The sequence below is a fragment of the Eschrichtius robustus genome, chromosome 9 (assembly GCF_028021215.1).
Source record: "Eschrichtius robustus isolate mEscRob2 chromosome 9, mEscRob2.pri, whole genome shotgun sequence".
Classification (NCBI taxonomy): domain Eukaryota; kingdom Metazoa; phylum Chordata; class Mammalia; order Artiodactyla; family Eschrichtiidae; genus Eschrichtius; species Eschrichtius robustus.
Window position 1 is genome coordinate 121,747,122 of NC_090832.1, and position 24,238 is coordinate 121,771,359.

Below are 24,238 nucleotides of genomic sequence, written 5' to 3' on the forward strand. Positions count from 1 at the left end.
CATCTTGTTTAATGTATCATGTAAAGCTTGTGCTCCCTTATTTATTTTCATTTTGGATGATCTGTCCATTGGTGAAGGGGGGGTATTAAAGTCCCCTACTATGATTGTGTTACTGCCGATTTCCCCTTTTGTGGCTGTTAGCACTTGCCTTATGTATTGAGGTGCTCCTATGTTGGGTGCATAAATATTTACAATTGTTATATCTTCTTGGATTGATCCCCTTGATCATTATATAGTGTCCTTCTTTGTCTCTTGTAATAGTCTTTATTTTAAAGTCTATTTTGTCTGAGATGAGAATTGCTACTCCATCTTTCTCTTGATTTCCATTTGCATGGAATATCTTTTTCCATCCCCTCACTTTCTGTATGTGTCCCTAGGTCTGAAGTGGGTCTCTTGTAGACAGCATATGTACTGGTCTTGTTTTTGTATCCATTCAGCCAGTCTATGTCTTTTGGTTGGAGCATTTAATCCCTTTACATTTAAGGTAGTTATCGATATGTATGTTCCTATTACCATTTCTTAATTGTTTTGGGTTCGATTTTGTAGGTCTTTTCCTTCTCTTGTGTTTCCTGTCTAGAGAAGTTCCTTTAGCATTTGTTGTAAAGCTGGTTTGGTGGTGCTGAATTCCCTTAGCTTTTGCTTGTCTGTAAAGGTTTTAATTTCTCCACTGAATCTGAATGAGATCCTTGCTGGATAGAATAATCTTGCTTTTAGGTTTTTCCCTTTCATCACTTTAAATATGTCCTGCCACTCCCTTCTGGCTTGCAGAGTTTCTGCTGAAAGATCAGCTGTTAACCTTATGGGGATTCCCTTGTATGTTATTTGTTGTTTTTCCCTTGCTGCTTTTAATATTTTTTCTTTGTATTTAATTTTTGATAATTTGATTAATATGTGTCTTGGTGTGTTTCTCCTTGGATTTATCCTGTATGGGACTCTCTGTGCTTCCTGGACTTGATTGACTATTACCTTTCCCATATTAGGGAAGTTTTCAACTATGATCTCTTCAAATATTTTCTCAGTCCCTTTCTTTTTCTGTTCTTTTTCTGGGACCCCTGTAATTCCAATATTGGTGCGTTTAATGTTGTCCCAGAGGTCTCAAAGACTGTTCTCAATTCTTTTCATTCTTTTTTCTTTATTCTGCTCTGCAGTAGTTATTTCCACTATTTTATCTTCCAGGTCACTTATCTGTTCTTCTGCCTCTGTTATTCTGCTATTGATTCCTTGTAGAGAATTTTTAATTTCGTTTGTTGTGTTGTTCATCATTGTTTGTTTGCTCTTTAGTTCTTCTAGGTCCTTGTTAAATGTTTCTTGTATTCTCCATTCTGTTTACAAGATTTTGGATCATCTTTACTATCATTATTCTGAATTCTTTTTCAGGTAGCTGCCTATTTCCTCTTCATTTGTTAGGTCTGGTGTGTTTTGACCCTGCTCCTTCATCTGCTGTGTGTTTCTCTGTCTTCTGATTTTACTCAACTTACTGTGTTTGGAGTCTCCTTTTCTCAGGCTGCAAGTTCGTAGTTCCCGTTGTTTTTGCTGTCTGCCCCCGGTGGCTAAGGTTGGTTCAGTGGGTTGTGTAGGCTTCCTGGTTGAGGGGACTGGTGCCTGTGTTCTGGTGGATGAGGCTGGATCTTGTCTTTCTGGTGGGCAGGACCACGTCCGGTGGTGTGTTTTGGGGTTTCTGTGACCTTATTATGATTTTAGGCAGCTTCTCTGCTAATGAGTGGGGTTGTGTTCCTGTCTTGCTAGTTGTTTGGCATAGGGTGTCCAGCACTGTAGCTTGCTGGTTGTTGAGTGGAGCTGGGTCCTAGCATTGAGATGGAGATTTCTGGGAGAGCTTTTGTCCTTTGATATTACGTGGAGCTGGGAGGTCTCTGGTGGACCAGTGTCCTGAACTCGGCTCTCCCACCTCAGAGACACAGGCCTGACTCCCCACTGGAGCACCAAGACCCTTTTGGGAAGTCTGAGGTCTTCTGCCAGCGTTCAGTAGGTGTTCTGTAGGAGCTGTTCCACATGTAGATGTATTTCTGATGTATTTGTGGGGAGGAAGGTGATCTCCACATCTTACTCGTCTGCCATCCTGAAGGTCTTTCCCCTGGTAAAGCTTTGCATAAATTGATACTTCGGTATTTTTACGCAAACAGTAATGTGGGGCCTGGGAGGGGGTGCAGAATTGCACCCATTTTCGTTTTATAAAGACTCAAAAAATTTCTCCACATTTTTTCGTTTTAGCTTAAAGAGAAAATTAAGCCAGTATATTGTAGATGCCACATATATGAAATACTTCTGCTTACCAGAGATGTCCGTGAGACACATAGCTAAATAAATCTTGCTTTAAGCTTACTTCTAAGAAAAGGAGAAAAAAATGAACCAGCCTTATTTAATCAGCACAACAGCCCTGTTAGGCCGGTTTTAATATCCCCACTTTCCAGATTTAAGGAGGTTAAGTAATGCTCTGAACTTCAGCCAGGGCTGTATTTGAACTTCTGTGTTCCTGGAACCAAAATCTAGGTTTCTCCCAACTAGCCTAGGCTCCAGATAATTAGAATGAAAGAGAATGAGAAAGCACAGCATGGGTCACTGTCTCAGTTCGCTCATTTTAGAGAGTAGGACTCTAAAGGCCAGAGCTGTGATTTATGCCCTCCCAACATTGAGTTCATAAAAGTGCTTTTGTTAGAAATGACACACCCTGAAAAAGCAAGTCTTTATTTTAGGGAGAAAATATATTTGTACTGTATTTATAAACATAGAGTTATTTAAAAAGACATTTTGAAAAGCTGTCTCTAAATGATTTTACAGTTTAGAAGAATTCTAATGCTAATTATAAATTATGTGAATAAAGTGAATTAATATATAGAAAAATATTTTCTCACAAAAACTTCTGCCAGTGCTACAGGCCTGTTTGAATAATATAACTAATTCTTAAGTTATTTACTTAAAATGTATACTGAGTTCACATGGCTGTAACTTCTAATATGTAAAACCAAATAAATGACTACATCCAATTTATAACTACATTTAAACTTAGTGTTCAAGACAGGACATACAAAGGTTATTAATCTCCCAGTTATCTCTGCTGATGGAGGAAAGCAGTCATGTAAATAATTTGTTCAGTAGATGTGCAAAAATTCATTTATATTACTTTTCAGGATGAATTATAATGTGTCTTCACAAAGTCTTTATTCATTTTAAACTTTAAAATCTGGGTTTATAAACATCACTCCCCTGCTTAAAGGGCCCCTCATATTCCAAATTCTTTTGCTTAATAGATGGAGCCTAACTTTCTGTCATTTCCTGTCATCTCTCTCCCCTCGTTAACTAACTGACTCCCATTTTTTCCTTTAAAATCCAGCCCAAGTTCACCTCCTTAGCACTTTTTTCCTAAGGTAACACTAGTCCCTGCCATACCACACTCCATTCCCCACCTTTTATAAAACGTATCACTCTATATTATAATTGTTGCTTTCCTTGTCTCTCCTCCAAATTCTAAAGCTCTCCAGAGCACAATTTTTTCTCTTGTTTGCTTTGTATTGATGGATTATGTTTCATACACATCACATAATGTGTACTTAGAAAATGGTTTTTAAATGAATAAAAGAAAAAAGTGAATGAAGCACTAAATGAATAAACTATTAGTTCAACAATCGTGTAGATCATATAGTTTTATGGTGATATATAGTTTCACATGTGAAGGCATAACCCTCATTTTTAGTGTTGTTTTCATGGAAAAATGTTTTAAAGTTCTAAGTAGTATTTACCATTCAACCATAAAACATTTATTAAGCATTCCCTATCACTTCATTTTTAAATAGCATTTAACACAACATGTAATTATTTTGTTTTCTGGTTTGTATGTTCCCCCCATAAGCTGTAAGCTCCAATGTTTGCCTATTCACAATTGTATTTTTTGATAAATGTGTAATGGATGCCTCAGGCATGTTGCTAGACACCAGGAATAGAGAATGAGTAAAACTTAGCACTGTGCTGAAGGAGTCTCATTATAGGACTAGACTAATATGTAGCGTTGTGATGAAAGTATGTACATGATACAGTACAGCAGAGTAAGAAAGGAAATAATGCTCATTTTACTTGAGAAATTCCAGAAAGATTTCATAGTGGAAGTGACACTTGTATCAAGTCTTAAACAATGGCTGAAGGGAAAGCATTTCAGTTCCACACTAGAATGCAGCAAGAGTATGTGTTCAGAGCACTATATGCAGTTCAGCATGGCTAGAACACAGGAGTGCCTGGAGAAAATGGAGGGGAATTAAGAGATCAGACTGAGGAAGAAAGCTGTAGGCAGAGCATGGAGGAAGGCCTTGTGTGCCATACTGAGGGGTTGGCTATTATTGATAATAAAAAACTGCTTACTATTGCTAGACTTTTTACAAATGTTATCTCATTTGATATTCACTCCTACTATATGAGACTGGTATCTCAGTGGCTGTTTTACAGATGAGAACTCTCAGGACCAGAGTGATTATTAGCAGGTAGCTTGACCAAGATCACACAGGTAGGAAGTGGTAGAGTTTAGACTCCAGTCAAGAACTTTGACCTCAGAACCCACGCTCTTTAACCACTATAGCATGTTGCTGCTTTATTGTCTTGGCAGCAGGTGATTGAGTTTCAGGTAGGGGATGCAGCAGATGCTATTGATACCCCACATTTGTATCCCTTGGCTCTTCATATTTGTGTGCATGCAGGCCCACCTTATATCTGCCAACCTCAACTTGTCTTTGTGGCCAGAGAAATGCCATACACTAATTAGATTAGATTTGATTTCTGCCCATTTTTTAACGTAATTCTGTGGCAAGTTAGATGTGTAATCCTGAATGGTTTAGACCTGTCAGGGCTTACCTTGAACCACATAGTTGCTGCTCAGAGAGAGTAGGGGCAGAATGTAGACATGAGGATTCCATATTGTTTGTTGTGCCTACTGTTTTGAAATGTTACTGGTATTATATCTGTGGTATTCAGACATTCTTTATTTCAGATTATTTTAGTTCTTTTGGTCACCTTGTTGTGTTAGTACCACATTAAATTATTACATCTTTGTAAAACATTTGTAGGGCAAGTTCTCCCCTCATTACTCTTCTACTGGAAAGGTTTCCTGTCTGCAAGGGACATGTCAAATGACACCATGGGGATATTATCAGGAAATCCAGACAGTGGAAAATTCTACATTTTATTCTATAAATAAAAGATCTGTTCATATTTTGTATTGTATATATATTAATTTCAGGAGAATTGCTGAGTTTACAGTATTTGTCCTAGTCCATTTATTCGAGCTTATTTTCTGTAAACTTTTATGGTTTTCTTTTGTTTACCCTTTTTAAGTTTATTCCTATAATAACATGGGGTTTTTTATGGCTATTTAGAATGTTACCTTGCTTCTTTCATAGATTTAAATAGTTATTCTTATATTGACCATTTTGTATTTTAAAACTCTGTCTTTTGTATTTAAATATAAAATATCAGTAGCTTACTTGGGAAAACTTAATGGACTAGGTTTGTATATTTTAATATTTTTTAGTTTATCACCAGTATGGCAGGATTTCCCAATCTCGGCACTATTATTAACATCTTGGACTAGATAATTCTCTGTTGGGAGGGGCTGTCCTGTGTATTGTAGAATATTTTAGCCGCATTCCTGGCCACTACCTATAAGGTGACCAACTTATCCCAGTTTACCTGGGACTGTCCCAGTTTTACAACTGAAAGCCCCATGTCTCAGGAATCTCCTCAGTTCCTGGTAAACAAGGATACTTGTTCACCTTGTCTAATCACTGCATCACAGCAATGTACTCTCCCAACCCATTGTGACAATCAAGTATATCTCCAGACACAGCAAATGTCCTGTGGGGAGCAAAAGCACCCTCTGGTTGAGTTCCACTGCCCTATAGATAAACAAAAAAACTCATGCTTTGTGTGGGATCCCACCAGCTAAACACATCAGGAATATATCTATAGTGAAACAAATTTAGGTTTATTTAGCATGATGTAGCAAACAAGAATGCATCTCAAAGGACCTTAAGAGTGTTTCAAAAAGGGGGAGTAAGGAGAGACCTCTTATAGGTTTTGGACTTGTGCTGTGAGTGGTTCTAAGGAAGGATCAGTGAAGAAGGGGCAGTTTGGTGATTGGCTATTTTATTCATTTGTTTCACAGGAAACCCAGAGGATTAAAGTTAGGACAGAGTTGGCTTCTGTAAAGGCAGCAATCAAGCAGAGAAAGAATGTTAATCACTTTCGCTGTTGCAGTTCAGTTAGTTTCTGTTAGAAACTTTGGTTCTGTCTGTGTCCTGTTGAAAACTGTTTATATTCTGCTTAGAACTTCTCAGTCTGATTGCCAAGAGGCAATTTTTATTTCATCATTCCCTATAATATTTGGAATTTCAATGTTTATTAAATATGTTACTACATTTATAAGCAAGGTAACTGTCTTACATATATTGCTTTTAAACTACACACATTTGCTTTAAGAGTCACTGGGATAAACTAAACGAAGTTGCTTCTAAGAATTTTTTCTTTCTCAGAGAGAAAAACACTAGGGGTATAAATGCAATTCAGTAGAGTTAGGAGAGTCTTTTCAACAAATGGTGCCATAACAGTTGAATGTCCATATGCAAAAAGTGAACCTCAACAAGTACTTCACATCTTATACAAAAATGTGTTCAAAATGGATCATAGGCCTAAATGTAAAACATAAAGAAGAAGAAAGTAAAGGAGAAAATCTATGTGACCTTGGGTTTGAAAATGACTTTTTAGTTACATTACCAAAAGCACAATCCATGAAAAAACTAACAAAAATGTAAATTGAACTTTATCAAAATTAAAAACTTTTGCTTTGTGAAAGAAATTGTTAAGAAAATGAAAAGAAAATCCAGTTGCCAAAACTTGGAAGCAACAAAGATGTCGTTCAGAAGCTGATTGGATAAATAAACTGACAATGGAGTATTATTCAGTGCCAAAATGAAATGAGGTATCAAGCCATGAAAAGACATGGGAAAAATTTAAATGGATGTTACTGAGTGAAAGAAGCCAATCTGAAAAGGCTACATATGGTAATGTTTCAACTATATGTCATGTCTACAAAAGGCAAACTATAGAGACATTAAAAAGATCAGGGTTTGGGAGAGAGGGAAGAATAAAGAGTCAGAGCACAGAGAATTTTTAGGGTGTTGAAAATACTCTGTTTGCTACAATAGTGGTGGATACATATTATGGTACATTTGTCCAAACCCACAGGATATACACCACCAAGAGTGAACCCTAATGTAAACTATGGACTTTGGGTGATCATGATGTGTCAATGTAGATTCATCAGTTGTGACCAATGCGCCACTCTGGTGGGGATGTTGATAATGGGGAGGCTGTGCATGTGGGGGGCAGGGGACGTATGCGAAATCTCTATACTTTCCACTTAATTTTGCTGTGAACGGGAAACTGCGCCAAAAAAATAAAGTCTTAAAAAAGACATTCTACAGACTGGGAGAAAATAATTTGTAAATTACATATCTGATAAAGGACTTGCATCAAGAATATATAAAGAACTCAATTCAATAATAAAAAAACAAGTAGCTCAATTAAAAAGCACAAAATATCTGAACATATACTTCACCAAAGAATATATACAGATGGCAAGTAAACACATGAAAAGATCCTCCACATCGTTTGTCATTAAAGAAATGCAAATTAAAACCACAATGAGATGGTACTATGCACCTATTAGAATGACTGAAATCCAATATCGTTGATGATAGCAAATGCTGGCAAAGATGTAGAACAACAGAAATTTTCATTCATTTCTGGTGAGATTGCAAAATGGTACAGCCACTTTGAAAGACAGTCTTACAGTTTCTTATAAACTTAGACTTACCATAGGAACCATTAACCCACAAGAGAATCAAAGACTTATGTTCACATATAAATTTGTACAAGCAGTTTATAGCGGCTTTATTCATAAATTGCTAAAACTAAAACTTTAGAACTTGGAAGCAACCAAGATGACTTCAACAAGGGAATGGATAACTGTTACATCCATGCGTTGGAAAATTTTTCAGCAATAAAGAGGTACAGGCTATTGATTGACAGAATAACATGGGCAAATCTTAGATATTATAAGTGAAAGAAGCCAGATCCAAAAGGTTTATATTTTATGATCCATTCATGTGACATTCTGGAAAAGGGAAAACTATAGGGACATAAATCAGTGGACAGGGGTTGTTGGATGGCAAAGTTGTTGACTATAAAGGAGATGCACAGAGGAACTTTTCAAGGGAAAGAACTATTCTTTGTGGTTCTGGGGTGGTGAATACATTTGTCAAAACCCATAAAACTGTAAATCACAAAGAGTGAACATTAATGTATGCCAATTGAAAAAAAAAAGACATCAAAAAAAGATCAATTCCAGGACAAAATCCAGACTGTGACAGATGAACCTAACTTTATTACAAATGAGTGAAATAACTGCACTGAACATGGGGGTGGGAGGTGAGAGGAGTATCCTAAGGAAGTCTGGAAAATTACGTTTTACTAGAAACTAAGGATAAAGATGAAAGATACGTAAATACTATCCTCTAGTTAGTAAATTTGTTTTCCAGGGGGATGCTGGTTAACAGTTCTGAAACTGCTTTATATGTATAGTAGGCTTGAAAAATAGTAAGTGGTTGGTGGGTGATGGGAGCCAGGTTTCTCACTATTGTAGAGGGAAGTTACAGATAAGAAAGGAAGGTTAGAATGAACTCTGTGGTTCTTAATGAGAGTTGGAAACATCAAGATGAACTCATGTTTAGCTTAGAATATGTGCAGATGGATAGATACAGAAACAATTGTAGATATATGTGTATATGTGAGTGTGTACACATAAATGTATTATCAAACTCTGTCCACTGAGAGGGCCTACACAGAATGACACTTGTGTAGTGGTGAGCAGTCTTAACACCCAGGTCTTGGTTCTAAATAGCAATCTCAAAGAAAAGATGGTAAGCTTCTTAGTGAAGTGGCTGATTCTAGGGCTGGGCAGGGAAACCACAACATGAGCCTATAGCATCTTGCACCAGAAAGTCAGGAAGTGCGCAAAAAATAAAAGGATGGATGGATGTCACAGGGATATAAGATCCAACCTGAAAGAAATCTCAATAGCCAAAGCTAGACCAATTTGAGCAGCAAAATAAATAATGTAGTATTTATTGAGTGAATATGGGCTAGACTTAGTGACTTGCCTTCTATGAATAAAGCATGGAAAGGGAAAAATAGTAACTTTACAGTAAAGGACCCTGTCAGACATTACCTTAACCAAGTGATCAAGGTTAACATCATGAGTAATGTCACATGGATATCATGTACCCCCCTGATATGTTGCAATGAGAAGGGCACTTCACCTGTGTGATATTCTTTCCTAAAACCTATAACCGTGGTCTGACCATGAGGAAGAGCTACCAAACAAACCCAAATTGAGGGACATCCTGCAAAATACCTGACCAAAACTTTCAAGGTTATGAAAACAAGAGAAGACTGAGAAATTCTCTTAGATTAGAGGAGGCTAAGGAGACATGATGAATTAATGCAATGTGGTATCACGGATTGGATTCTGAAATAGTAAAAGAACATTAATAGAAAAATTGGTGAAATGCAAGTAAAATTTGGAGTTTAGTTAATGGTTATATACCAATGATGGTTTTTTAGTTTGACAGATGGTAATAAAAGATAATAACATCAGAGAAATCTGAAACTGAGGTATATAGAACTCTATACTATCTTAGCAACTTTTCTGTAGATTTTAATTTTTTCTAAAATAAAAGTTATTAAAAGGTTACAGAACAGCATGTAGAGTATAATTTCATTTATGGAAAAGTCTATACATAGATAGACTATACATAGATATGTTTATATGCATTGATAGATGACAAAATGTTTACTGAAATTTTAATAGTAATGGGTTTAGAGGCTTATTACTTTCTTCTTTGTTCTTTTCTCTAGTATTAGATATTCATTAATTAGCATATATTATTTTTATAAAAGCAATAACATTGTTAAGTGCAACAGTAAAAGATACTTTCTTTTCAGCTACCTTTCCTAAAATTATTTCTCTAATAATTTTTTAATCAGAAGTTTTATATGTATTTATCAAGTAAAGTGGGGGAAAAAAATGAAAAAAAGACATCCAAGAAAATAGAAGATATGTTTACATGTCATAAGAGAATATTAAATGACAGAAATGCTTTGTGTTTCAAGTTTCATGTTTTCAACTTCAAGCAATGTATACAGTACTGGTTTATCTATATCCATATTGTAATTTTTCTACAATGAGTAAATATTATGTTCATCATAAAAAATGAATATTTTCATGGTAACAGACATCAGAGCTATAATTAGAACTTAAGTTCAGATTTTCAGGTTAAAGCTTTTTAGAATTTTCTAGGTCATATAATGGCTTGAAATTAGTGTATATCTTAAAATTCAGGTGCAGCTAAATCCCTTACCAAATAACTTATAATTAAATCATTATTGGGCATAATATTCTTTATTTAGCATATATTTTTAAAGATACAAAAATTTATAAAATATAAGTTCTGTCTGTCCCCAAGGATGGGAGTAGGTCAAAGAGTTCATTTCACTAAATTTTAAAACCCTTTTGAAATGTAAATAAGAAATTTAACTTTTTAATCAGAATTATATAACCTATACTTACCCAGAGAATCAAAAAGCATTAATATTACTTTTCTAAGAACAGACTGGCTTGGGTCCAGTATTTCAGGAAATATTTATATCATAATGGTATAGCATCTGTGTTTGCTGAGTGCCTTCTATGTCAAGCATTTTATTTACCACTTTTCATTAAATCCTCAAAACAGTCCCATGTGATCTTGGGGTAACAGCAGTGAGTGGCAGCTTGAAGCAAGATCTTAATTCCTTGCCTGGGAATCGAACCTGGGCTGCCTGGGTGAAAACCAGGAATCTTAACCACTAGACCACCAGGGGCTAGTGGCTAGAAGCAGAGCCCTGGCTCTTGACCTCTTTGAAAAACGAATTTTACAGAGACGAAGGTTGTAAAGCAGACACAGAGTTTATTAGAAGCACAGTACATGTGGTAGAGCACAAAGAAAAGCAGTTTATTTAGGACAGAAGCAAAGCAGAGCTACACACTCAGAGAAGAGTGTGGGCATCTTCACTAATAAAGAGCGCTAAAGGGGTGGTTTAAATTCCTTATGTAGGGGCCATCTTCCGGGTCTTTGTTTTCCTCTGGCCAATCATCTTGCTTGTTCCCCATATCCGATCTGACTCAGGGTCCTGTCTAATGTGCATGCGCATCTTTTGGCCAAGATGGATTCCAGTGTGAGGGTATCTAGGAGACTGGCAGAATATGTTATGCATTAGCGCCCCCTCCCTTTTTGATCCCCTAGGAACTTTTCTGTACATGTGCAGTTGGGGAGGTCTCCTTGACCTGAAGAATGAAAGACGTGGTCATCTTATCTTTTTACTGCAGCAGAGCTTAGTTCCTCTCTGCTCCTGCTGTTGTCTTTTTCCTTGAAATGTCGTCTGGGGCCAGGGTGTGGTAGGGAGACAAGCTCCAATTGCTCAGTCTGACACACTCCAGCTTGCTCAGCCTGGGGCCAGTCTACCTCCTACCTCACATGTAGTGTAACCTAATTTTATAAATGTGGATGGAAACTAAATCTCAAAAAAGTTGAGTAACTTGCCCAAAGTTGTATACTATACGTTCAGTAAATTTGTATTATTTGTAAATTAAACATTTTTAAAACTCTGACATTCCTACAACACTCAGAATGCTTTATGTACAAATAATTTTTCATATATATATGTATACACCACCCTAAGTTCATAGTTTTTGTACTAGCTAATGTAAAAATTACTACAAGTGTAGTGACAATTATGATGAAATTTCAGCAAATATGTGTAAGTTTCTGAATTTATTTTATGTTACTTTTAGGAAAGTTTTAAAACACCAGGCAAACCAGTTCTTTCTGCATATTTTGTCATACTGGTTTATATTTGGTTTATACTTTATGTTTTAGAGTAATTGCATTTAGTAACCAAACATTTAGTAATCATACTCTTGTACTTTCTGTTTCAGTCAGAAAATGTAACTGTGACAAAGGATTTTCAAAGGGTAGAAAATGCTTATCACATGGAAGCAGAGGTATGTACTTATCTTAAATAATTGGAAACAGCACGACTTTGTGGGGACAGTTTGCATTTAATTTTATTCTTGAAACTCAGTGTATACGAGAAATGCTTCTCATGGTATTGATAAAAGATTATTTTTCCCAATCATTTCTGGTATTACATATCTGGGTGAGCTTTTAAAATAAATTTAATGAGATTTAAGAGAAGTTGTTTTGAAATGGAATAAAAATAGCAGAGGGAAGTAGCATTTAATTGCCACCTGAATAAAATTTTAGTAATGTTATCATCTAGTGAGCAGGAAACACTACAGGAGAAAAATTTCTTCTCCTCAGATAAATAGCAAATTAATAGTCATAGAATAAAGGATTGAAAGACTTTTCAACATTCTTTTGTTTCACAATGCAATTTTATTGTTTTGTGTTCAGGTTTATTTAAAAATAAAAACTACTCAACCTTTGCACAAATTAAAAAGAACAAAATATTTTTGTACACTCAATTAATGAAAACATTTAGTTCCTAAAACTGTCGAGCTTTTTACTTATCTTTAAAGATTTTATGATCAGGATTTTATGAAATCAGAGTATGTTATATGTACTTGTGGCTAGGTTACAAGACTGCTATCTCTTCCTGGTTCCAAACATCTTGGGGTATTTTGGGGCAGTCAGGCTGCCTCCTTGCCACACGAAACAAACAAGAATGAGATTAGAATGGAATATTGTTTATCTAATCAGAGAATCTTTGCCATTAGAGGCGGAAAATACCTCAAGAAATCACCTAGTCCTACCTTCAGGCAGATAATATATTATTTTTTCTAATTTTAAGGGTGTGACCTTAGGCTTAGATAGCTTAGGCTCAGATTTTTCAAAGATCACATTACAAGAATTAGAATGGAAATTAGGATCCTGGCTTCTTACCTCTTGAGATAGTAATTTCCACAACACACTGTTGTCCCTATACTTACTTTAATAAATTTATAATTTCTTCACTTAAAATTTAACTATCTTATGATGATTTTAGGGATCCATTTGGCAAATGTTATTCTGTAGTAGTGGGGACCAAAACATACCTTTCAAAACAGGATGAAGAGTGGTCTGGTAAGATTCCATATTATGGAAGTCAAAGACTGGGAGTTGTTCTAGCGCTCCTCCAGTAGTTATTACCTGTTTGGACTTCAGGTTGTAGTGAACACAGATGGGCTCTGGTTATCTTAGTTAATGGGGTTTGTTGTGAGGGTACACTAGTAAGTACACTAGGAGGAAAAGGAACAGTCCCAGCAAACATTCAGCCAGGCTTCATGGAAAACTGGAAAGTTTTTCAGACTGATTTATTCTAGGGACTGACCCGCCAGGTACAGAGTGTGCTTTAGAGCTGCTTATTTTGTTGTAAGACATGGCTAAGTGAGGACTTGGCTAAACTCTGCTCCTCGTCCTTTTGCTGTACTTACCTTTTTAATGTCTTGTATTTGAATTTCTTAAGAGAGAATCTGATTATATTTTGTATAGGGCTCCCCAGTAGCCAGAACTCTTATATAGTGTAGTCTAATACATGATTGCCCTTAAGTCAGCATCAGCAGAGACCAGGATGGTAGGGTCGTGAGGTATAAAGTATGACAACCTGTGCATAAAGAACAATGTTTGGCTTTATGGCTATGGCTATAGTGAACACCAAAACCTAATATCTGATGTATACCAATATTCTCACAGATGGTTAAATATACAGACTAAGATTAGATGGTAGAACATTACTTTTCACATAATATCTGAAATTTTCATCCTGAAAGGCACTTCAGAGATTCTTTTTCTAACCTCCTGCCTACCCTGCTGCTTCAGCTTATTTTAAAGATATTGGAAGTTAGAAATTATCTAAGTGAGTTCTTTAAGGGTGGGTGGGTGTTTGTATGTTTGGGGTTGGAGTAAAACGTTGACTTTGCAATTCTTACATCTCTACTCTTTCCACTTCTCATGTTGTTTTCCTGTTAACAATTTCAGTGTTGGAGGGATTTTAAAAACCTGGGATATAGTAGGCATTCAATAAAAGTCTATTAAATAGAAAAAGTAGTATAACCAGTTTTCCCCCTCCTTTTCTTTGCACGGTTCCATGTGTCAGGTGTTTTCCATACGTTATCTCATCTAATTTTTTTTTAACTCTTCATCTTTGTTGTGAAATATTTTATACATAGATAGGTATGAATATAAAAGGCCAATTCCATTTTCAGACATCTAATCCATATAAAATTTTCTAACATTAAACCAAGAATTGACTTACTAGTACTTATCCATTTTAATTGTGTACCTCTCCAAGGACAAAACAAATATTTCTTCCTAGAAGTATACACTTGAGGTTCAGTATCATGTTAATGCTACTTTTTTCTTCTCCAAGTGTAGGAATCCCCAGTTTCTTTGGTCATTTCTTATATGACAAGCTCTCTCTTTTGTTAACCAATTTCCTCCTAAAGCATCTACAACTATAGTGTCCTAATTGTGATTCCATATTAGAGAAAGATGATTATCTTCCTTATTCTGGAATGTTTATTTCTAATAACACATATACGCCTGAACATTTTGGCACTTGTATCACATTGTTCCCTTCTGTTGAGCTTACAGTCATAAACAATGATTACAACTAAAAAAGTGTCTTTCTCACTTGGGGCTTTTAAATCATATTTCTCCTATCTTATAGTTTGTTATTATCACCCTATGTTCAGCAAAAATACTGCTCAAAATTAAAGGCCAACTATAGACTTTTTCAGAAAGCTGAAAGAATTCATTACCTGTAGACTTGCAATACAAGAAATGCTAAATGAAAGTGGGTAGGTGGAATGAAATGGTACTAAAAAGGAATAGGAATCTACACAAAGGAATGAAGAGCACTGAAAATGGTAACTACACAGGTAGATATGATATTTTTCTTACATCTTCTCTATATCTCTACATCTATATAAAAGATAATTGTTTAAACAAAAATGATAACGATGAACTTTAGGAATTCTAACATATGTAAAAGTAAAACATACAACAGCAATAGCATGAAGGTCAAGAAGGGAGAAACAGAAGTATAATATTGTAGGTTTCTTATATATGAAATGGCATATCTGCTGAAGGTAGATTGTGATAAATTAAACATGTATATACTATAAACTCTAAAGCAGACACTAAGTTAACAACAACAACAAGAGTTATAGCAAAGAAGCCAATGAAGGATATCAAATAGAATGATAAAAATATACTCAATCCCCCCAAAAAAAGGCAGAAAATGGGGAGGGGGGAAAAAAGAAAATATGAGACAAATAGTATAGCAAGATCAGAGGTTTAAATGTAACCATATCAATAATCACATTAAATAGAAATATTCTAAATACCTCCCTTAGAAGGCTTATATTTCAGATTGTATAAAAAAACACACCTCACCCGTAAGCTGCTTGCAACAAATGTACTTTATTTTTTTTTCTTTTAGTAATAGAATTTATTTTTTTATGTCTTTATTGGAGTATAATTGCTTTACAATGGTGTGTTCGTTTCTGCTGTATAACACAGTGAATCAGTTATACATATACATATGTTCCCATATCTCTTCCCTCTTGCATCTCCCTCCCTCCCACCCTCCCTATCCCACCCCTCTGGGTGGTCACAGAGCACCGAGCTGATCTCCCTGTGCTATGCAGCAATGAAGTGAGAGAGTAGCGTTAACATATATACGCCGCCAAATGTAAAACGGATGGCTGATGGGAAGCTGCTACACAGGACAAATGTACTTTAAATATGTGGGCACCAACTGGTTAAAAGTAATGGCAGACTTTCAGTTTCTTAGTCTACGTGTTAGGAGCTTAGAAGTCACCACTGCATCCTAACAAGTAAAAAGCTGAAAAAAACCTGAAATATCAACAACTCTTCTACGATCCATAAGAGAGGTGCGCATACAGGGCACACTGCTACCCCCAAAACTGGAGAGACAGACAGACAAACACAGTGAGTCACAGCTTACCAGGGCAGAGACAACAGAAACCACCTCCAGAAATGGTGCCCAGGTAGGGAAATCTGAACTATAATTGACAAACTCCTGGAGGCTCAGTGTGGACAACTCTGAGAATTAAAACTCTAGAGGATCCAGTCATAGAGGGGGACCCACAGTTTTGTGAGATTTACCTCCACGTGCTCGACTAGGTTCTCACTGTGAATATGGGGGAAAACTTCCCTAGTGAGTCTGGCAGAGGGAGGGGGAAAGGAACCATTTTTAAATATGCCAGGGAACTCTGTTCTTCTTAAGAAAGTCCGTCCTCAGGAGAAACTAGTTAAGCAGACCCTAACCTGCTGGTATATTACCAGAGCCTAACTAACCAGAGGGAAGGGAAATACCGAAATCCAATCCACTCTAGCCATCTTCTTCCACCTAAAGAGGAGGAGAAAACAACAACAACAACAACAACAACAACAACTCAGAAATACTTGTGAAGCTCACAGTCTGGAGGCACTGGCTCACTAAAAAACTGAGAATCATAAGACAGCAGAACACCTTCCCTCTCCCTGTATCTTACCACCACATTACTAAAGACTTGTTTACAGCAGTTCCTTTTACTCAATATATCATGTCCAGTTATCAAGGAAAAAATTACAAGGCACACCAAAAGGCAAAAAATGCAGTTTGATGAGACAGTGCAAGCATCAGAACTAGAGATGGTAGGGATGTTGGAACTATCAGACTGAGAATTTAAAACAAATATGATTAATGTGCTAAGAGCTCTGATGGATAAGTAGGCAACGTGCAAGAACAGATGGGCAACATAAGCAGAGAGATTGAAATCCTAAGACCCAAAAAGAAATACTAGAGATCAAAGAAATGAAGACTGAAGAATGCTTCTGATGGGCTTTTTAGTAGACTGGATGCAGTAGAGGAAAGAATCTCTAGGCTGGAGGGTATCTCAATAGAAACCTCAAAAACTGAAAAGCAAAGAGAACAAAAACTGGGGGGAAAAAAACCCCCAGAATATCCAAGGACTATGGGACAGCTATAGAAGGTATAACATACACATAATGAGAGTACCAGAAGGAGAAGAGAGAAAGGAACAGAAGAAATATTTGAAGCAATAACGACAGAGAATTTCCCCAATAAATGCCCAAAAAGACCCCTACTGGTGAGCATATTATTTTCAAACTACAAAAAATCAAAGATAAAGAAGAAAACATGAAAGAAGCCAGAGGAAAAAACACCTTACCTCTAGAGGAAGAAAATAAGAATTATATCTGACTTTTCCTCTGAAACCATATAAGAAAAGAGAGAGTGGAGTTAAACACTTAAAGTGTTGAGAGGGAAAAAAACCCCAACCTAGAGTTCTCTACACTATATCCTTCAAAATTGAAGGAGAAATAAAGACTTTCTCAGACAAAAATTGAGGGAATTTGACTAAGACTGTTTTGGGGGGGGGGGGTGGGGGTGTTTTTGTTTTTTATTTTCTGGCCACACCATGCGATTTGCAGCATCCTTCCCAACCAGGGATTGAACCAAGGCCACTGCAGTGAAAGCCCGGACTCCTAACCACTAGGCCAGCAGGGAAGTCCAAAAACTGAGGAAATTTGTTACCATTAGGGCTGCCTTGCAACAACTGTTAGAAGAAGTTCTTTAGAAAGAAGGAAAGTAATATAGATCAGAAACCTGGATCTATGTAAAGAAAAGAAGAACATCAAAAAAGGAGTAAGTGAAGGTAAATACTTTTATTTTTCTTATTCTTTTTCTTACCTTCTTATAGTTAATTAACAATGTTGCATTACTTTCAGGTGTACAGCAAAGTGATTCAGTTATACATATACATGTATCTCTTCTTTTTCAAATTCTTTTCCCATTTAGGTTGTTACATAATATGGAGCAGAGCTCCCTGCGTTATAGATATTTTTCTTATTCTTAATCTAGTGAATAACAGTTTGTTTAAAGTAATAGCAACAATATATTCAATTTTGTATGCTTATGCACGTTTCTTATATATATACTTATGTATGCTGATATATAAGTGAAATGAATGACAGTAATGATACAAGCGATGAGATGGAGGAATTAGGATTATTTTGTTATTATAAGGTACTCACACAACCCATAAAGTGGTATAGTGTTATTTAAAAGTGGACTTGGATTAGCTGTAAATATGTATTGCATACTTTAGAGAAACCACTAAAAAAAGCTTAAAAATATATAACTGATATGCTAAGAAAGGAGAAAAAAGGGAATCATGAAATGCTCAGTTAAAATCACAACGGCTTCCCTGGTGGCGCAGTGGTTAAGAATCCACTTGCCAGTGCAGGGGAAATGGGTTCGAGCCCTGATCCGGGAAGATCCCACATGCCGCGGAGCAACTAAGCCTGTGTGCCACAGCTACTGAGCCTGTGCTCTAGAGCCCACGAGCCACATCTACTGAGCCCGTGTGCCATAACTACTAAAACCCATGCATCTAGAGCCTGTGCTCCGCAACAGGAGAAGCCACCGCAATGAGAAGCCCGCGCACCGCAACAAAGAGTAGCCCCCGCTTGCAGCAACTAGAGAAAGCCCGTGCACAGCAATGAAGACCCAACACAGCCAAAATAAATAAATAAATAAATAAATGAAATTTTTTCTAAATCACAAAAGGCAGAAGACAGAACTTAGAAAAAGGAACAAGGGCAACAAATAAACAGTAAAAAAATATGGTGGATATTAATCCAACTATATCAGTAATGCTTTGAACATCAGTGGTCTAAACGCAGCAATTAAAAGACAGAGATTGTCAAAGTGCATCAAAAAACACTACCCAACTATGTGTTATCTATGAGAAATCCATTTTAAATATAAAGACATATATAGCTTAAAAGTAAATCCATGGAGAAAAATTAATCATGCTAACACTAATCAAAAGAAAGCAAGAGTCATTATTGTAATTTCAGACACAGCAGACTTCATAACAAGGAGTTATCAGGGGTACAGAAGGGCATTATGTAATGATACAGGGGCAATTTTCCCAGAGCCATAACAATCCTTGGGGACTTCGCTGGCAGTCCTGTGGTTAAGACTCTGAACTTCCAGTACAGGGGGCATGGGTTCGATCCCTGGTTGGGGAACTAAGATCCCACATGCTGCATGGTGGCACAGCCACAAAAGGAAAAAAAAAAATCCTTAACGTGCATTTCCCAACTACATGAGGTAAAAACTAATAGAACTGCTAGGAGAAATAGATGAGTCCACTATCATAGTTGGAGTCTCCAACTCCCTTTATCAAGAAGGGACAGATTCAGCAGGCATAAAATCAGTAAGGACCTAGTTGAACTTAACAGTGCCATCAATTCACTGGATAGAATGGACATCTATAAATTACTTCCTCCAAAAACAGTATTCTTCTTCTCAAGCTCTCATGGAGCATTCACCAAGATAGAACACATTTGGCGTTTGGGTCTTTTGAGCACAAGCCACCCATTCTCATTGCTTGGCCCTGCAGTAAACCTTTACTCCCCCACCCCCCACCAAAAAATACATTTTAGGCCAAAACTTATACCTTAACAAATTTAAAAGGATAGATCATATAATGTCTGCTCTCTGACCACAGTGGCATTAACCTAGAAATCAATAAAACAGAAACATAATTGGAAAATCCCAAAGTACATGGAGATTCAACAACACACTTCTAAATAACATGGGTCAATGAAGAAATCTCAAGAGAAATTTTAAAATATTTAGAACTAAATGAAAATCAAAATACAGTTTATCAAAATGTGTGAGATACAGTGAAAACAGCTTCGAGAGAAATTTTAGCATTGAATGCATATAGTAAAAAGAAGAAAAATCTAAAATAAATAATCTAATGTTTCCACCTTAGGAAACTAGGAAAAGAAGAGCAAATCAAGTCCAAAGTAAGCAGAAGAAAAATAGTAAGAATTAGAGCAGAAATCAGTGAAACTGAAAACAGGAAATCAATAGAGAAAATTAGTGAAACCAAAAGCTAGTTCTCTGAAAAGATCAATAAGATTGATAAGCTTCTGGCCAAACTAAAGGGGGAAAAAAAAGAGAAAGAACAAATTAATAATATCAGAACTGAAAAAGGAGACATCACTACAAATCCTATGGAAATACATTACAAGATAAGAAAACTACAGACCAATCTCTCATGAATATAGAGGCAAACATCTTCAACAAAATATTATTTCCTACATACCAGCAACAAACAAGTAGTATTTGAAATTAAAAACAATTTTCCATAGCACCCCAAAACATGAAATACTTGGGTGTATATCTAACAACATATATGTACAAGATCTATATGAGGAAAACTTTGACACTCTGATGAATTAGATCAAAGAAGAGCCAAATAAATGGAGAGATATTCCATGTTCATGGATAGAAAGACTCAATATGGTCAGGATGTCAGTTCTTCTGAACTATATCTATAGATTTGATCAGTCCCAACCAAACTCTCAGTAAGTTATTTTGGGGATATTGAAAAAAAATGATTCAAGTTTATATGGAGACGCAAAAGAACCAGAATAGCCAATACAGTATTGAAGGAGAAGAACAAAGTTGGAGAATTGACATTCCCTGACTTCAAGGCTTACTAAAAGTCTTCAAAAATCAAGATAGTGTAGTAGTGTTTGAAGAATAGACAGATAGATCAGTGGAACAGAATAGAGAGCCAAGAAATAGACTCCTGTATAATCAACTGATTTTTGAGAAAGGAGCAAAGGCAGTACAGTGGGGCACAATCATCTTTTCAACAATTGGTGCTGGAACAACTAGACATCCACATACAAAAAAAAAAAGTATCTAGATACAGACCTTGCACCCTTCAAAAAATTAACTCAGAATGTATCATAGACCTAAAGGTAAAACACAAAGCTATAAACATATGAGAAAACCTAGATGGCCTTGAGTATCACAATGACTTTGTAGATACAAGACCAAAGGCATTGATCCATGAAAGAAATAATTGGTAAGCTGGACTTCATTACAGTTAAAAACTTCTGCTCTGTGAAAGACAATGTCAGGAGAATAATAAGAAAGTCACAGACCCAGAGAAAATATTTGCAAAACACACTTATTTTAAAGGACTGCTATCCAAAATACACAAAGAACTCTTAAACCTCAACAGTAAGAGAAAAAAAAAATTAAAAATAAGCCAAAGACCTTAACAGATGTCTCGCTAAAAAAGATATATAGGTGGTAAGTAAGCATATGAAAAGATGATCCACATCATATGTTATTAGGCAGATGCAAATTAAAACAAAAATGAAATGTCACTGCACACTTATTAGAATGGCCAAAATCTGGAATGCTGACGAGGTTGTGGAACAAGAGGAGCTCTCACTCATTCCTGGTGGGAATGCAAAACGGTGCAGTCATTTTGGGAGACAAAGTTTCCTATAAAACTAAACATATTCCTACCATATGATGCAGCAGTCATGCTCCTTAGTATGTACCCAAAGGAGGTGAAAATGTATGCTCACATAGAAACGTGCACATGGATATTTATAGCAGCTTTATTTATAATTGCACAATTTGGAAGCAACAAAGATGTCCTTCAGTAGGTGAATGGATACATAAACTGTGGTACATCCAGAAAATGGAATATTATTCAGCCCTAAAAAGAAATAAGCTCTCAAGCCCTGAAAATAGGTATGAACCTTAAATGCCTATTACTAAGACAATCTCAAAAGGCTACAAACTGTATGATTCCAACTATATGACATTCTGGGAGAAGCAAAACTATAGCGACAGTAAAAGGATCAATGGTTGCCAGCAGTTAGGGGGAGGGTGGGATGAATAGGGGGTGCACAGAGGAATTTTAGGGCAGTGAGAGTATTCTGTATGAAACTATAATGAGAGATGCATGTCAACATACATTTGTACAAACCCAGTGAATATAAAACACCAAGAATGAACTCTAATGTAAACAATGGACTTCTGGTCATTATGCTGTGTCAGTGTATTGGGTTGGCCAAAGGTGTTATGGAAAAACCTGAAAGAACTTTTTGGTCAACCCAGTAGGTACACATATTGTAACAAATGTACCACTCTAGTGGGGAATGTTGATTATGGTGAGGGGGGACTATGTGTGTGTGGGGTAGAAGGGTATATATGGAAAACATCTGTTCCTTCCTGTCAATTTTGCTGTGTGCCTAAAACTTCTCTAAAAAAATAAAGTTTTAAAAAAACAGATCAATGTGTTATTTAAGGCCTGTGTTTCCTTATTCATTTTCAGTCTGGATGATCTGTCCATTGATGTAAGTGGGATTTTAAAGTCCCCTACAAATATTGTGTTACCCTTGATTTCTCCTTTTATGTCTGTTAGTATTTGCCTTATATATATAGGTACTCCTATGTTGAGTATATTTACAATTGTTATATCTTCTCTAACACATTAGTCCAAATGGACTTAATTGATATATACAGAGCATTCCAGCAGAAAGCAGCAAAATACACATTCTTTTCAAGTGCACATGGTTCCATGTGCACATTCTCCAGGATAAATCACATGCTAGGCCACAAAACAAGTCTCAGCAAATTTAAGAAAATTGAAATTGTATCAGGCATCTTTTCTGACCACAATGCTATACGACTAGAACTCAACTATTCAGAAAAACTGCAAAAAAACACAAATGTGGAGGCTAAACAATATGCTACTAAACAAGCAGTGGATCACCGAAGAAATCAAAGAGGAAGTCAACCTAGAGACAAATGAAAATGAAAACATGACAATCCAAAACTTATGGGACACAGCAAAAGCAGTTCTAAGAGGGAAGTTTACAGCAATACAAGCTTACCTCAGTAAACAAGAAAACTCTCAAGTAAACAACCTAACCTTACACCTAAAGCAAAAGAACTAACAAAACCCAAAGTTAGTAGAAGGAAAGAAATCATAAAGATCAGAGCAGGAATAAATGAAATAGAAACAAAGAAAACAACAGAAAAGATCAATGAAACTAAAAGCTGGTTCTTTGAAAAAATAAACAAAATTGATAAACCTTTAGCCACGCTCATCAAGAAAAGAAAAGAGAGGGCCCAAATCAATAAAATCAGAAATGAAAAAGAAGTTACAACTGACACCACAGAAATACAAAGGATCATAAGAGACTACTATCAACAACTATATGCCAATAAAATGGACAACCTAGAGGAAATGGACAAATTCTTAGAAAGGCACAATCTCCCAAGACTGAACCAGGAAGAAATAGAAAATATAAACAGACCAAATTACAGTAACGAGATTGAATCGGTAATTTAAAAACTCACAACAAACAAAAGTCCAGGACCAGGTGGCTTCACAGGTGAATTCTACCAAACATTTAGAGAAGAGTTAACACCTGTCCTCTGAAACTATTCCCAAAAATTGCAGAGGAGTGAACACTTCAGAACTCATTCTGTGAGGCTAGCATCACTCTGATACCAAAACCAGACAAAGATATCACACACAAAAAAAGAAAATTACAGGCCAATATCACTAATTAACATAAATTCAAAAATCCCCCCAAAAATATTAGCAAACCGAATCCAACAGTACATCAAAAAGATCATGTACCATGATCAAGTGGAATTTATCCCAGGGATGCAAGGATTTTTCAATATCTGCAAATCAATCCATGTGACACACCACATTAACAAATTGGAGAATAAAAACCACATGATCATCTCAATAGGTGCAGGAAAAGCTTTTGATAAAACTCAACATCCATTTATAATAAAAACCCTCCAGAAAGCAGGCACAGAGGAAACATACCTCAACACGATAAAGGCCATAAATGACAAACCCACCACTAACATCATACTCAACAGTGAAAAGCTGAAAACATTTCCTCTAAGATCAGGAATAAGACAAGGATGTCCACTCTTGTCACTTTTATTCAACATAGTTTTGGAAGTCCTAGCCACAGCAATCAGAGAAGATAAAGAAATAAAAGGAATCCATGTTGGAAAGGAGGAAGTAAAACTGTCACTGTTTGCAGATGACATGATACTATACATAGGAAATCCTAAAGATGCCATCAGAAAACTACTAGAGTTCATCAATTAATTTAGTAAAGTTGAAGGATACAAAATTAATACACAGAAATCTGTTGCATTTCTATACACTAACAATGACGTATCAGAAAGG

The 24,238-nt window shown here is 36.1% G+C and overlaps 1 protein-coding gene across 1 annotated transcript in view; it reads left to right on the forward strand.

Moving 5' to 3' along the window:
* Nucleotides 1-24,238, forward strand: part of IRAK1BP1 (interleukin 1 receptor associated kinase 1 binding protein 1) — a 33,656-nt gene that overhangs the window by 4,492 nt on the left and 4,926 nt on the right. Inside the window, exon 2 of the mRNA XM_068551093.1 lies at nucleotides 12,092-12,157. Coding sequence (XP_068407194.1) covers nucleotides 12,092-12,157 — 66 coding nt within the window. The remainder of the gene's footprint in view (nucleotides 1-12,091; nucleotides 12,158-24,238) is intronic.